Source organism: Aphelocoma coerulescens, chromosome 12 (genome assembly GCF_041296385.1).
Source record: "Aphelocoma coerulescens isolate FSJ_1873_10779 chromosome 12, UR_Acoe_1.0, whole genome shotgun sequence".
Taxonomy (NCBI): domain Eukaryota; kingdom Metazoa; phylum Chordata; class Aves; order Passeriformes; family Corvidae; genus Aphelocoma; species Aphelocoma coerulescens.
The window spans coordinates 10,022,696-10,038,432 of record NC_091026.1 but is presented as its reverse complement, the minus strand read 5'-3'; the positions used below and the strand labels follow the sequence as shown (position 1 = coordinate 10,038,432).

The 15,737-nt window shown below is 39.1% G+C and overlaps 1 protein-coding gene across 4 annotated transcripts in view; it reads left to right on the top strand.

The window, feature by feature from the left end:
* EEFSEC (eukaryotic elongation factor, selenocysteine-tRNA specific) overlaps positions 1–15,737 on the top strand; it is a 122,753-nt gene that overhangs the window by 81,070 nt on the left and 25,946 nt on the right. For 3 of the 4 annotated variants that reach the window (XM_069027717.1, XM_069027720.1, XM_069027718.1), the window contains exon 6: positions 791–947. The exons of the other annotated variant lie outside the window; for it this stretch is intronic. In XM_069027717.1, coding sequence (XP_068883818.1) covers positions 791–947 — 157 coding nt within the window. The remainder of the gene's footprint in view (positions 1–790; positions 948–15,737) is intronic. 4 annotated transcript variants of the gene reach the window in all.

The window sequence follows — 15,737 nt, the reverse complement described above, 5'->3', positions numbered from 1 at the left end:
ATAAATAAATGTTCTTTCCGCGTCTACAAGGTAGAGTAACTCCAGGCGTCGGGTATACAAGGATATTCACACCTACAGGATTAGGCTCACTTGACTGCACCTTATACTTTGTAATGCCTAAGGGAGGGTTGTTTATCTTGCCTTACCCACCAACCTCACTGCCTCTTGTTCCTGATAGCTTAATTAAGAATTCAACTTGGAATGGTTCTTCCCACTGGGTTACAAACCTTGAAATTAAAATTGGATACAATGGTCATAAGGCTCTTGGTTTAACAAATCAATATGTATGTAAAGGTGAATATTTAAAAGGCTCTATTTAGAAACACTGTCATTCTTTGGAAGTGTAGCTGTTGGAGTGCAGGTCTGGAGAATGTTTATGTAGGTGATAGGTTTATGTAGGTGATAATGTACTTAGCTGTAGAATAAATAATGGCATAAACTTTTTTGCAAGCATAGGTACTTAAGTTACTTTCATGGAAAGGTTTCAAAGCAGAAAAAGGATTTTAATTAACTGATCTTTGCAGCATGTTCTGATGCAGGTTTTAGTCTTCCCATGTTTTGATAAGGGAGGTGGAAGCAGAAATAGGTTAATTAATAAAGTCTTCTATGATTTTAGACACAAATTGCCTTAAACTCAGCAGTTTAGATGACTCATCCAGAGTTTTGCTCAATTGGGGGTAAATGGTTTGTCAGAGGCAGAGTGGTAAAAGTTGCCAAACTTAGCAGGTATCATGGATAATTTCTTGTCACTTTAGAATGTAGACTTATGAATCTTTTTTTTTTTTTGCAGGTGATGGATGATTACAGTGTGATTGGTCGTTCATTGTTTAAAAAGGAAACAAACATCCAAATTTTTGTGGGTCTGAAAGTGAAACTGTCTACAGGAGAAGATGGAATAATAGATGGCGGTTTTGGACAAAGTGGTAAATTTAAAATCCGAATTCCAGGTAGGTGCTTAGCAGCTAACAAATACTAATCTGTGTCAAGTGTAGAGGATGTTTCCATATTGCAAGGTAAAGTGCTACCAGTAATCTCCTGAAGTTTTGAAATCGGCTCATACCCAGTTGGAGCACTGATCTGGTGGGGACTGTACCTCTTCCAATTACGTGATGGAGGCTGTGACTTACAGTGTGAGACCGAATGGCCTGAAGCCACATCCCCTGTGTCAACAAACTCAGGTCTCAAAATGACTTCTTGTTAAGTGGCAGTAACACAGAAATCATGCTGTGCCCAGAAAGGTTTGTGGTAATCTCTCCTCTCCTAATGTATGTGAACAAGTAAAAGAAAGCAAACCTGCAATCATTTTTACCTGTAGCTACTTATTAAATATAGTATATTGGATGCAAGTTCCTTAAATTGGCTCTGTTCTGCGTGTTATTACCTAACTTGCCTTCAAGCAAGAACTGCTTGATAAATGGGTTTTTGGACATCTTGAGAGTTTTTTATTGCTTGTGTCTCCTGGTTTTATAATATTACATACGGCGGTATTTTTCATCCTTGGTGGATTACAGGAAGGATTATGCCTCCGTAGGTTAGAGCATGGGAAATGATGGGTGCTAGAGTTTATAAGTGTCATTACTGTTTTGGTTTTTTTCTCCTTCTTTTAAGGCAGGAGAGTAGTTCTGAGCCTTTTCAAAAGGCAATAATAGGTGTTGCATTCAACTCAGATTGCAGGATAAGATTTTAAAGATACCAGGCAGTATTTTTGTATTTCTCTTGTGTCTTCAGCCCATTTGTCACTAGTTAATCCCCCATCCTCTTAGGGAGATGAGAAAGATTACTTCTGTTGAACAAGTGGAGAAAAGAAATTATTATGTTCTATGACAGCAAACAATCAACATAGCAACTGATCTACAGAGAAAGGTGAAGTTTCCTGATTTCTTGCAGAAGATGGTCTATTTTCCATTTAACTTAGAGTGTGATACAACTGCTCTAATTTTGACCCTCTGCAAGTTTCCTTTCTTCTTCCTATTACAAGATAAGAATTTCTGACTACATAAAATATCTCATGTGTTCTATCCTAGCTGTACTTCTAGTTTTGTCACCAAATGCTAGACTTTTCAAATAGGTCTGAGAGCCTAATTAGCAAAAATACACATTTAAAGAAAAGGTTACACCTGATGCATGTTTGCTTTTAGTTTTCTGGTATAGAAGAGCTTGTAGGGATTCACTGAGGGTCCCTTCAGGTAGGTGATGAAATGATGCATAGATGACCTTAGAGCTGAAAAGCTGAAAATCAAGATGATGTCTTGCTTTAAAATGTAATTATGTAATGTTCTTAGTAACTTTTCTCTCCTGGAGGCAAAAATTTGATGAACAAAAAGAACAGGAGGGTGGCATTTACATTGCTATTTCTACATTTGTGGATGGAGGAAACGGTTTTTCCTGGGACAGGGAGAAGCCTTATAAGGAGTCTTTGGTACCCTTGTGGATGTAAGCAGGAACTGTAATTGTGAACCAGTAATAACATGAAGAAAATAGTATAGATTTAGATAATGGCATTTTGCTCTGTCTATTGAGTTAGTGGGAAGAAATGGTAGCTTTCACCAAGGTGTTCATTATCTAATCTTTGTTACACTCATCTGATGTCGAACAGCAGACCTTGAAACAGAGGACCCTTTATGGTTTGTTCTTTCAATGAGAAGGATATGTAGCAGAATGCTAGAATTTAATACCTCTCTAAGGTAGGCAGAATAATACAACTTAGTTTGCTTTGCTTTAGTCTGGGTCAAACTTGGGTACTCTTGTTGTCTGGAAAGAACAGGCAATAGGTTATATTAACTCAGGTTAAGAGTATCAGGGAATGAGAAAGAAGCACAGGATTTGAAAGAGCCTAAAAACCTGTTTCTTTAAGAGTTGCAGAGATTTGGGTGTAGGGGGAGGGCCATTGCTGTGATGCTGCTAGAGTCAACTGCAGTTCACATTCCTTTGTTAGATCAGTGTTGCTTTTTTAATGTGTCTGCATCCTGTTTGTGGGTTGGGTTTTTTTTTTAATTTAACTGGTCAGACTTTTCTCTCCCTTACCCCCCAACCTATTCTTCATCCTTGCCTCCTCTCATTACAGTCTCTTACAGATTTTTTTGCGAAGAGCATTTTAAAAATTTTTCTGAAGTAATTTTTCTGTGATTCCATTGGAAATGTATCAGAGAGTGAGAGGGAAGGGAAGGAAATGTCCAGGTTAAAAACTGCCTTGTACTGCCTCAGCCTGGTGTTCAGTCAGTCCTCTCATATTTGAAACCAGTCTTGAACTCTGGAACTGAGTTAGCTTGCTCAGCCAGTTGACCTGATGATAGCTGATGGCTTGTTTTAGAAACAAACCTCTCCATAGCAGTAAAAATCAAGTAGATGTGTCAGAGATTTGTGTCCTGACTACTAAAGGTAGTGACAGACCATGGCACGCCTTAGGGTGTTGCATGGTCCCACTGGTGCCAACAGCACCCACTCACACAAGCAAGTGTTGGGCTCCCCTGGTGTTGCTCTGGACTCACTTGGAAGTGGCTTGTGTTTGCTTACAGATCAGCCTGGGAGCATTGTCTTATGTCATCTGTGGGCTGTAACTTGGCAGACCACAACTGGGAATGGCAGAACGTGGATCTGTTTCTTATTCTGGCACTGCTTGTGTGCAGCAATAAGGCAGATAGTTCTCTCTGCTCTTCTGCTCTGTGAAATGGGGATAATTACTATCCATTCTGGAAAAAAACCCCAAAATAATGACATTCCTGATTTAGATTTGTTCCAGGCTTAGAGCATTAATATTTCTTGAAAAGATGTAGTTATCTTTCTTTAGATTACAAAAAACAACTCTAGAGTACAGCATGCAATTGGAAGTTCCTCTGTCACTGAGAGATGTCAGTAGTTTGGAAGAAATTCAGGGAAGAGCAGCAAGAATGCTGGAGAGGCTGAAGGGATTGATTTATGAGGGAAAGAAGATGAAAAGAAATGCATGAAACTTGGTTAAATGATGTCTGAGCAGGAGACATGATTATCTGCAAGTATTTGAAGAACATAGCAGAGAAGAATCCCTTAGGGTGGTCCAGGGAGGTGGAAGCAAAGCTTAATAACATGAAATAAAGGAAAATGTAACTTGGCTATTGAGAGATGTTATTTAGCAGAGATGTCTTGCACTGCCAGATCATCTCTGCAGAGGAAGATGATGAATTGCAGTTTGACAACACTCATGTGTTGTTTGCCTGGATGTTTGCTCATGCAGGGTAAAATGGGCAGGCAGCAGGGTGGTGGATGAAAGTGCGATTTATTTTTCATCTCACTTCTGGTTTTGTGTCCAGGCATGCTTTTATTGCTTGAATGACAAGGTACAACCTACTTTCTAGAACATTTGCACCATCATCTAAAAGAAAAAAGCCAGTATTTGCTGGCAGATCTGCTGTTCTGTAGGGCTCAGTTGTGGAGCTGTTTGTGCTTTAACTGAGGGCAAAGTTTCAAGGCCTGTTAATTGACAGGATGACGCTTCCTTTCCAGACTGGTTGAATGATCAAATGCATAAAAAGGGGGACATAATCTCTAAACTCACAAGAGAGTTTTGCTTAGTTTAACAAGCTGCTTAAAAAGCAAACAGGATTTGAAAGGCAATTTAAACTACACTGCTTTTAAAGTTATTCTTTGTGTAGATGAGGGAGCGAGCTACTGATGGGGCACTGCTTGCTGAGGTGGGTGATATGTGGCAGCTGTTTTAGTTGTAAATGGAAGACTGTATAGGGTAAATGAGTGAAAAGTATTGTTCAAGAACAAGTTTGGGGAGGCAGGAACTGTATGTTTAAGTGTCTTATTCTAAAGAAGATAAAAGCTAACAATGACAGTCTTTGGAAAATGCTTATTTCAACATACCTTGCACCAAGGAATGTTGTGCCAGTTGATAAGAAATTTAGAGGAAAGTTCAGCAAATCATTTGAGTAACCTAGTGCTAATTGTGGATTTTATTTAACTGTCTCTCACCCAAGAACTGACCCTGTAAAACTCTTCTTGGTTTGCAAAATCATTATCTGTTGATGTGTGTCTTGACATCTTCTATAAGATTGACTTTAGATATGCCCATTTCTTTGGTTTTGGTTCATTGCATCTGTCTTGTGCTTGATTATTGTAAAACTTAGCAATTTTTTAAATTTAATTGGAGCATGTGTGATATCTCAGGCATGGTTCACTTTCTTTTCTGTCTAATTGCTAGTGAAGTGTTCATCCTTTCTGAGGCACTGCAATGTGTTCGACTGCCATTCTCCTCTTTTTAACTAAAAATTGCTATACATGACTTAGTTAAGAGCTACCTTATTTCTTAATGTGAAAGAAGCAGTGCATATCTAACACTCCTTAGAGCTGAACACATTTTTGAATTGAGGAAATTTAAATGTAATAAAAGACACTTTTCATAAGAGATACAAATGAGAATATTGGAGTACAAGCTTTGTGGCTTTGCTGTTCTTTTTAGCCATACAGGATAACAGGAATTTTAAGTTTCTTAAAACAGGTGAAGACAAACTGGTTTATGACTTTGTCTTTTGTTCTGTAACTTTTTGCCTTGCACTTGAGCGAACAAGTCCCTTTCAGTGCTTCCACTGCTTGTCATGGTAAGAGGGATTGAATGTGCCATAAAAGTCTGTTCTGAAGTACCAGCACAGATGTGCTCCCTAACCCAGGACACAGCACCTCTGGGATCCAGCTGTGTTGGTATAACATGACATAAAGGGGTCAGAATTAAGCAAAGTGCCTTGTTCTTGAGAATTCCTTGTATTCTTATGTGTGGAATCGAGGGTAGAAATGCAGAATATGTTTCCCCTTCAGCATATTGTGGATTTGGTGCATCTTTGGTGTTTATTTTGCCACTTTTTTCATTGGATGAGATCCTACACTGGCTTGCAAAGTACTTAATGACATAGTGGGAGAGCTGTGATGTAAGAGCTGTACACGAACAGCACTACTTTGCATAATTTCAATTCCAGTTAAAACTGAGGGTTTAAAAGTGGGATTCAATTTTTTTTCAGTATTTTTTAGCACTTAAGCAAGGAAGTTGACTAGAGGTTGAATAGCATGAGGGAAATTAAAGTTATGTGAAGATTGAAAAATGCAACAGTAAAATAATTTGTGTATCACATTGTCTTCTGTAATCTCCTCCTTAAGACCTATCTTAATTGTATTCTTTTTTTGATATTCAGGTTGTTTTTATTACTATTCAAAGTATAGGTCACTTTGTTTGGGTAGGTCTCAACACCCCAACATAGCTGGCATTTGTGGAACGTTACTTTCAGGGGTTTGGGTTTTTCTTAACAACTGTAGGAGACAAACTTTAAATGGTTCACTGTAGATAAATGTCAAATTCCCAACTCTGTGATTTAGAGGGTACTCCTTACTGACATCAGCAGGAATGGGGCAGTCGAAACCTTTTCATTGCACTGAGAATAATTAAACATCCTGTCACTAAGCAGCATACCTTTTTTGTGGGAGATCTTGACATTTGGAATTCTTTGCTTGTGTTGCATTAGAATAGGATAATCTTCTCTTACGCCAAATGGAATTTAGGCACGTTTAATGTCCTTGTTTTCCTAGCCTGGCTCCTGTTTTAATAAAGGAAAATAAAAAATTGTTGGCTGCAAGGGTCTGGTGGGTTGCCATCCCTGTCAGAATCAGGTGAGGCTGAGCAGGATTTCAGTCAAGAGGAGAAACAAAAGCCCAAGGGCAAAGAAATCTGTGTAGCTGTGTTTTATTTAAAAGCTGGAGATTAGCTCTACTTGTTCTTTCACAGTCTCTTTTCCCCTACCCTCTAAACCAAACAAAACCTAAACTCCTTAAGGGGTACTTCAGGCATAAATCTCCTTCTCTCCGTTTTGTGAAAGTTGGCTGGTGTACTATGGACAGAGGCTGGGAGAGGATTGCTGCCAGGGAGGCATCACTTCCTTGTGTGATCCCCTCTTGAGCAGATTAAACTGTAGTGATGTGGAAGTCCTGGTGACCACATAGGAACTAGGAGTTTGTACTGCATTTACACAAAAAGGTTGGCCTGAAGGAATCGAGCCTACCTTTTGAGTAGTGACATCGTGTGAGCCCATATTGACCTCTGAAGCTGAATAACCAGATTTATTTGCCTTAGAGTGTTCTTGTGGAATCAAAATCAAGTTTTGTGCCCGTTCCTTCTGAATGAAAACAGAAGTCAAGGAAATGTTAACTTACTAACTGCCTGTCTGCCTCGTTCATGTTAAGATTGGGAGAGCCTGGTCTTGTCTGCAATGACAGAATTGCAGGAATCTCTGAACTCAGAGCTCTGAAGGGGGAATGTGTTGATAGTAAGATTGGTTTCACAGGCAGCAGGTCATTGCACACAAGAGCAGATGCTGTTCCCAGGGGAGGTTATGACTTTAGATTTGCAGTTTCCATTGGAGTGTGTGTCCAGCAGGTTGTTTTTCTGGGATCAAGCAGACATGGATTATGGAATTATCAGGCATCAGGTGATGTAGCAGCATTTGAGTGTGTCTGCAAGAAAAGAGTCCAGCTCCTGTGTAAGCCCTTGTGTTGGGTACAGTATAGGCTACACAGTGATCCTGTGGGTCATTGAAAAGAATGAGAGGGAGCCTTTTATTTTACTGCCACCCACCCTTTCTATTCTTGTGCAAGAGGAGCTTAATGGAAGCGTCATTAGTGCAACAGAAGGAGCAGTGGTGGTTCTGCAGCACATGGTGCTACTGCAGCGTTTCTTCCCTACTCACCACATCACACCAGTGACCATCACACTCTGCTCGAGGGCTACTGGTGGCCTTTAGGAAGAAGTACTATTGCTCTCTCACCTATCCTTCCATGGCAGTAAAGAGCAGTGTGTACTGAACTCTTTTTGCTCCCCTAAGTAGCAAAGCACCTCACACTTGCACAAGTGTGAGCTCAGCCCCAGAGCAGACTGAGCTTTGCTGCCTGTTGGGTTTGTGTTTAGTTTATTTCTGTACTAGTCAGCAGAGCATGTTCTTCTGAGCTTACTGTTTGTATGTGGAAAGCAATAAGGATGTAGGTGCTGCCTCCATCTATGAAGAAAATTACCTTTAAAAACAAGGCAGTGAAGTTAAGCATTTAAAATTTCAGATATAAAAAAGAATATCTTAATTAGCTCTTCATTGTGAGATGCATTATGATACCAGCTCTAATTAAGTGATTGCATTCCCCATGCTGACACAGACAAGGAAAATTTTGCTGGTTTTGGGTGGTGCTTTGTAATTGACCTGTTGCCCTGTACTGAGGGGTTTTTTCTCCTCAGTGAGTAATCAACTGCTTTATTTTTTGCATTTCACTGGAGTCCTGCTGTAAATATGAAATTAATTATTTGTGCTATTTATGGGAAAAAAAAAAATCCTATTAAGAAAATAAAAGAATTCCAGCAGATGGGATTTGTTTGACCATAGGGTATCTTAACTTCTACAGATTTTACCACTTGGGAAACGGAAAAAAACCACAACCCACAACCAAAAGAAACCCCACTTGGCAATCACTTGCATACATTTTTTCTTAATATTTGATTCCAATCTCCACTGAGTCTCCCTTCACTTTGACTGACTTTTTGCTAATGCTCTTACCCCCTCTCCTGTTTGCCTCTGTTCTTTATTCATCTGCTACTGCATCCCCTGCCCATCTTTCTTGGTCCCTGAAGTTGGATGCCAGTAACAGCTTATTTTGCCTTCAGATATTTCTACCAGCATTTTCAGGCTTCTGTAGGGATGTGCAAGGTAGAGGTGATTTTTCTGACCTGTGGATGTTCTAGTGCTGCAATATTGTGAGCTCTTGAAAGGAAGGGCTGAAGGGAAAATCCAGTCTAGCTCTGTGCCTGAGATTGCCCTCTGCAGATGGAGGCTGTTGGGAATTGAGCTGCCAAAATAGTCTGCTCCAAGTGCATTCTAATTAAGTTTCCCTTTTTGCTTCCAAGAACAGCAATTGCTCTACTAGTTATCCTGAAGTTAAGCTTCAAATCCCCGTTGCAAAATAGAAAGATGCTATAATAGCATTTGTTTATCTTAATTTGAGGATAAAATCGGGATCTGATAGTGTGGGGAGAGCTTGGGAGACGACTGTGGGTTTTTATAAGTATTTTTGAAACTGAACAGTTGTTTCAGTTGGCAGTGACATTGGTAGTCAGCTGTCCAAAGTACTCACGATGGTAAGCCCCCAAAGAATGATTTTCCTTTTATTAAAAAAAAAAAATCTGTAAGGATTGTTTCTTTTTTTAGATAAACTCAGGTCATATATAAGATTCTCCTAAGCCACAAGAGCTAGATACATAAATTAAACAAACTGAGATTTGCACTCGGTTGCATGTTTTTAGGATCTGGGATTTCAAAAGAGGTGCACTTATCTTGAGATTTGTGGTAAAACTGAGAGCTGGAAATGCTGCTGTGTATAATAACCTTACTTCTGTGTAGAGTCTCTTGTGGTCATAAGTCTTTCCAGTTAATCCAGGCTTTGTTATTTTGGGGGAATGTAGTTATTGTGGAAAGTTGCATTCCCTGGGAGAAAATAAGCATCTTGCATATTTAGGGCTGTTACTTTGCTGAATTTTGAATAATTATAACAGCGACTGTGTAAGCTCTTGGAGCCCATTGCCCAGTGCAGCTCCATGGCAGGACATGTCTGCAGTGGATGTGCCCAAACAGGCAGCTCTATTTGCCTGTATTTGTTCTGTGCTTGTATTTGCCATCACATCACCATTAACTTACTTGGGCACCATTTCCAAATTATCTAATGCCTTTTGGCCCCATGCTGCTGTTATGTAAACTGCTGCTGTCTTGAGTCTTGCCTCACGTGCTTCGGAAATCCTTTGTTAAGTGGGGTTCCTTTGCTGAAGGTTACCTTTTTGAAGAAAAAACAGGGAAAAAAATCCAACATGTGGGTGGGAGGCAAAATGAAATATTCAAAATGAGGAATTGAATGAGTTTATTTCCCCTATAAAAGCAATCCTACCCTGTTTTGCATATGTGATGGTTCCATAAACACACAGCTGCGGAATAGAACCATATTCAGGTTTTAAAATTTCTGCTGCATTTTTATTTTGGGTATTTTTCACTTTAAGTGGAGGTGCCTTGCACGGTCACTACAACCCAAATATCCTGTTCCTTACAGACCAAATTCTTCATTTAATTTTGGCTTCAGTGGGTTTATGCTGCTGAAGTTGCAAACAGTTTGGATTAGAACAGGGCGTGGAACAACATGATTGCTCTTACTTTCATGAAATAGTAGAGAAGTTTAATGTACCACACATCCTGCACACAAGAGCAGGATGCATGTGCTGCCTTCTGTCTGTTCTTTGTTGTTGTCCTTTTTAGGTGTTTCATTTTGCAAATTCAATACATGCTTGCTGTAATTTCAAGTGTGAATATATCTTTTTTCTTGAAAAAGAATATAACTAACAGTGGGTTTTATTAAGTGTCTATACAGTTTGGCTGAGCCACCTTAGAGCATCAAAAAATAATAATTTGGTCATACCTTGTATCTCCTAGAACAAATGGGAATATATATATATATATACATATACATATATATATTTTTTTTTTTTTAATTTTTTTTTTTTTTTTGTTCTCATATACTTGCCTTTGCAGGTTTGGGATACTTCAGTGAGTGCCTTGGAAAAAATTACAGAAGGAACAAATTACAGTTTCTTCTGAAGAGTGAACAAACATAGATGTCATAAAAATTTCTGTTGGTTTACTGCTACTCAGTTAAGCATTGTCCTTCTGGGAAGGAAGGGCCCTTTTTCTTGCTGAGGACTTAGCTGATGTCAGTATAGGTAAATGTGAGGGATTCAGAGGGTCCCTATGGATTTGGGTACATGACCAAACTGCCCAAATATGGTACTTTTGAGTGATCCTTAAGTTCTCCCAAAAATGTGCAGGGGATTTACACAATTTATAATTGCCTCTTTTGATGTTTAAGGTGGAATTTTTCTTTCAAGGGTTACTTTTTTTGTGAGAGATGACTGAAATATTCTGTAGACAGGTGGACCAAGGGTTTCAGGATGAGCTGGTCAGGAGGAGCTCACTCTGTCCTATTTGTAGCAGGCAGCTTTCTCCAGGACTCCTCTTGTTTACGTAGAGAAAGGAAGTAGAAGCCATGAATCTAAATTTTGTGTTGCCAGGTCTGTAGTTTATTTATACAATACCATAGAAGGAATTATTTCTTTCATCTTTATTTCTGCTTTCTTGTGTGCGAAACGGGATGCTAGTTTTTGGATGTTACAGTTCTCACTCATGGCTTTGCAGTATCTGGGTGGAAAATACTCAGGTTCCAAGCCTTTACATATCTTTGATCTTATTAAAAGTCTCCACAAGGGTCATTCATGCATTCAGGTTGCCTCCTCGCCATGAAATTTCTCTCCCTTTCTGTAAACTGTTTGTGCTTGTTTACTTGATTTTGATCGTTCATCCCCTGGGCCTTTCACCTTCCCTTTCCACCAGTGTTTGTTCTAATAGCTTTTTGAAGTCTGAGTAAAAACATACACCACAGGGGCTTCCTGGAGGCATAGAGCTTTGTGGTTTGCAAATTGTAGAGTATTTGAAGTATTGACTCACAACAGTGGCCAGTGCGCAGTGGATGAGAACTGTTGTGTGACAAGGACGTTAACCTTGAGAGCCTGATCCATGTTTTGAGTTTGGGGACAAAAAAAAATAGTTGTTCTTAATAGTATGCATTGATTTCAAGGAAGTCTGTGTAAAGCATTCTTTGGTTTGTGTTTTCACAAAGGGATTTGAGTGTTTAATAAAGAATAGGAAATAACTGGAGCTTCAATAGACCTGTTTTGATAGGGGGGGCTCTGCTGTAACATGATTTTGTATAATGTTATACATAAGCAACAAAAGCATTTCCTGCCTGTAGCTACAGTATTATTGCATTTAAAGAAAAAAATCTGCAAAAAATACTTTTAAAAGTACTTAATAAATGGAATAGAAATTATATGTAGAGAAGACCATCATCCTGCTTAGAAAAGTCTTTTGTACAATATCTGAAGTTGTAACTTCAATCCTAAGAATTGCAGATTGCATGCTTTTGTGCTATGGGTTTTATGACAATATTTTTTTTAACCTCTGAGCCCTCAATTCCCCCACCCTTTCCCCTCATCCCCCTCAACTATTCCAGAGTAGCAAATCAAGACAATTTGGCGATTTGGAGAACCTGTTCTTTCCTCTTACAATGGATGAGTTACCCAGTTTGATTGTTTGTTTGTTTGTTTGTTTGGATGTTTTACCCTAATCCATTTCTATTCTCTCTTCTCCGCTCAGTTTCCTCTCTGGCCATTTCCCTTTTCTTAACTTCTGCAGCCCCTTTCCCTGTCCTTTCCCACACAACCCTGTGCAGACTCTGCTGCTTTTTAAGGGTTTTTTAATAAGGTAAATAGATAAATGTATATATGATCTATGCCCTCCCTTTGATTAGTTTGTTGTTCCATCCTAAACTATGCCATTGGATGTAAATGAAGAACATTGTTTGTGTAGTGCAGGCTTTTGCTGTGCACCTGAGGATTTTTAATTCATTACGAGTTTGCTGCCAGATATGTATTTACTCCTCAGTGCATTTACCTTCTCAGTTTTCTATCTGTGAAAGAACAACTGTCTCCCTAATATGGCCAGTTGATGCATGGATGTGTTAGGCAAGGGACTGTTTGCCTGCTGAAGTATCAGCTCATCAGGATTGGTATTACAGCATGAATGCAGCCTGAAGAATACGCATTTGTTTTCTTTATGATTGCAATGAATTATGTTTTCAAGCTCCTACAATGGTAACATGGGCTGTGCCAAGCAGCATGTGCCAGGCTTAAGAGAAAGAAGATGTTTTTTCAGGACTGAAAATGTGCTAAAGAATGCAAGTTCCTGCTGACACGAGAGCAGGCTGTATATCATGAACTGGGGATTTTCTTTTCATGGCTCATTACAATCGACTGTTCTCACAAGTGCCTCCTTAGAAGATGTACGAAGATTATAGTCCCTTTGGAGTTCATGTGGAAATGGATGCTTGCTTCCCCAATCCTGGACTTCTTTCCCCTAGTTTTTTTTCATATTTTCCTTGTTATGCTCTGAAGTGAGTAGTTTGCGGACATAATGTAATTGGATTTAGTTGTGGGTTTTATTTTTCTGTCTTGAAATTGTGCGCATTCAGAGCAAGATTGACTTATTCAGTAAATTATCAGTGTTTTTATTTTTTACTTGAAGTGAGATTTAAGCTTGGATTTATTGACCCAGGCTCTCTGTTGAGCTACTCTTCCTTTTAAGAGAAGTTGAATATTTTTAAGAACATTTTTCCAGTGACCAAGGTCAAATAGAAAGTTTTTTTGAGAAAATACTAAAATATGTATATAATTTAATATTTGCCAATTTATTCCTGTGAAAAATCAAATTAATTTTTCACATCTGTGAAAATACAACAGCTTGACTATTTCTGTTCAGTTGAGCATTGTGCAATTCACTAATGTTTAATTTTAAATATGCGATTAGATTTCAGAGTAAATGTATGCTGGGGCAAAAGCAAGAGTGAGTCTCTTTTAGAACTTATTTCTTATAAGCACAGAAAAAAAATAGTTTCATTTGGCATTTGGAAAAAATTATAGGTAGATTAGCAAGATCTTAAATGTCTTTTCTGTAAGATTTTGAGCTGTAATAAATACTGATACTTGTAAGAAGACTGTGCTGTAGAGTTTTGCAAATGATTTTGGTTGAATAACCTTATTTTCTCTAATCTTCATAAAGAAAGGATGGATTTGTAGTATACACAAATGATTGCTTTTTAGGTGGCTGAGAAATGAGAGAAATCTTGTAAACATGGTAGGGGAGGGTCTGTGTTCTTCAGACTCTGAAGTTTCCTGGTTTTGCTTGCTGATGGCTGGGAATCTTCTGTTAAAGACCTGTTGATTCTCTCTGTATTTAAAGCTTTTACTCTTATATATTAGGTTTTGATTTCAGGACACACATACATATGGATTACATGTAGAAGAAGTAGAAGCATGTTGTGGATTCCCTGCTACTTTCATTGAACCAGGTAGTTAGGATTGGCTTGGGGAGGAAAAGGAGGAAAAGACCATCTGTAAGCAAATTGATGGAGGGTATTTCAGTCCACCCCTGCTGATTATTTCTAATTGAAGCTGTCTGAGCCAGTCTTAATACAATTTAGTTATCGCCAGCCAGAAGGATTTTATTTATGGAACAGGGCCTGTTGGAACTTCCTCCGACCCCAGAGAAGCTGTGAATGGGAGAGAGCTGATCAAGCAGGCATGCCTGGCTAGCGTATGCATTTCTTTAATAAGGCAGGGATTGATGTCTTTTGCAGTTCAGGGGTTAGGTAAACAGCAGTCCCTCGGTTCAAGGCTCTCCATGTTCGGTTGTTTGTTTATACGGATCTCAGAAGGTTAGCTTAGCCTTCTTGACATCCCAGGGGAGCTTTCCTGACCATGCTATAACCTCATCTGCTCCAAAGTTGCTCAGGAGGTGTCACATGGCCTTTTAGGAAAGGTACTGGCTGAATGGAGTGTGCAGCTCAGAGCTGGTCTCAAGGAAATGTGGATGTAATTGGAGTGGCTGGAACACTGGGTCTGTCTTCAGGAACTCATAAATAATTTGCACGTGTAGTGTACGTAACTACTGTGCTTTCATTCTCAGACTTGGTACTTGCACACAAAGATGACTACAACATGCAACTCAGGCTCTTACTGAATTGCAGTTCTGAGAAATCATTGACATACGTGACTAATTTCACCAGAACTTTGAGGTTAAGTCTTACTAATTTGTGCTTCTATTGACTTGGCAGTGGTAGTCCATTAAATTGAATGGGATAAACCCCAAATAAATAAGTAGCTATGTTAATAATTTTTTATTTAAAAAATTAGTGATGATTGCGTGTTGAACAATACAGAGAGTTAAAGCATGCATCTCATTAGGCTCATTTTCATAGCTATTGTATCCCAGTGTTCTTCCTCCACAGAGGATGATGACGGTCACATGAGAAATGAGAAAGGAATGGTGCAGATTCATCTGGGTCTTATTGCAGTGTAGTTCTGATGAGTAGAGTTGTTCTGGAATTTGAGGATGACTTTGCTCAGGGTTAGAAGTGTGCTTTATCACATGTGGGCCTGGCTGCTTTTAAAATGTGACATGTTATGAAGTTGGCTTAAATCCCAGAATTTGTTGAATTAGTTTTTGCTGATTTGATGTCTGGTTATTCGTACTTCTTCTGCAGCACCTTCAGTCTGTTATTAATGTCAGACCCAAACTGATATTAATAAACTGGCTGCACACCTACAGCACAGCTTGTGAAATATGCTCTTGTACAGATGGAGAAACTGAGGCACAAACACGAGCTGTTAATGGCCACTGGACATTTTTGAGAGAGCAGAGATCTGTACTGACCCTTGTTGTCTTGTAACCCCCAGTGTTGTGCTGCTTGACCTGCCATGTCTTTGTTTCCTTGAGATCAGTTTGTGCACTCCTAGAGCTTCTCAGGAAACCTGAACTTTGTCTGGTATTCTCAAGCAGGACGGTGCTCTTAAAGTATCCTGTCCTGTGCAAATCCATATGGGTGGCATCCCAGCTGAAGGGTGTTCAGAGTGGGAGGGGGAGGTCACTTCCATGCTGGCTGAGGTTTCAAAGTGCCAAAATATGAACATCTTGGCGCTTTTAAATAATGTGTGGGGTCTGACTTCAATGTTGGGTTTCGTATTTAATCAGTATTAATATGATAACAGGAATGTGACAACTGAAGCGAACACAAAGAGATTATCT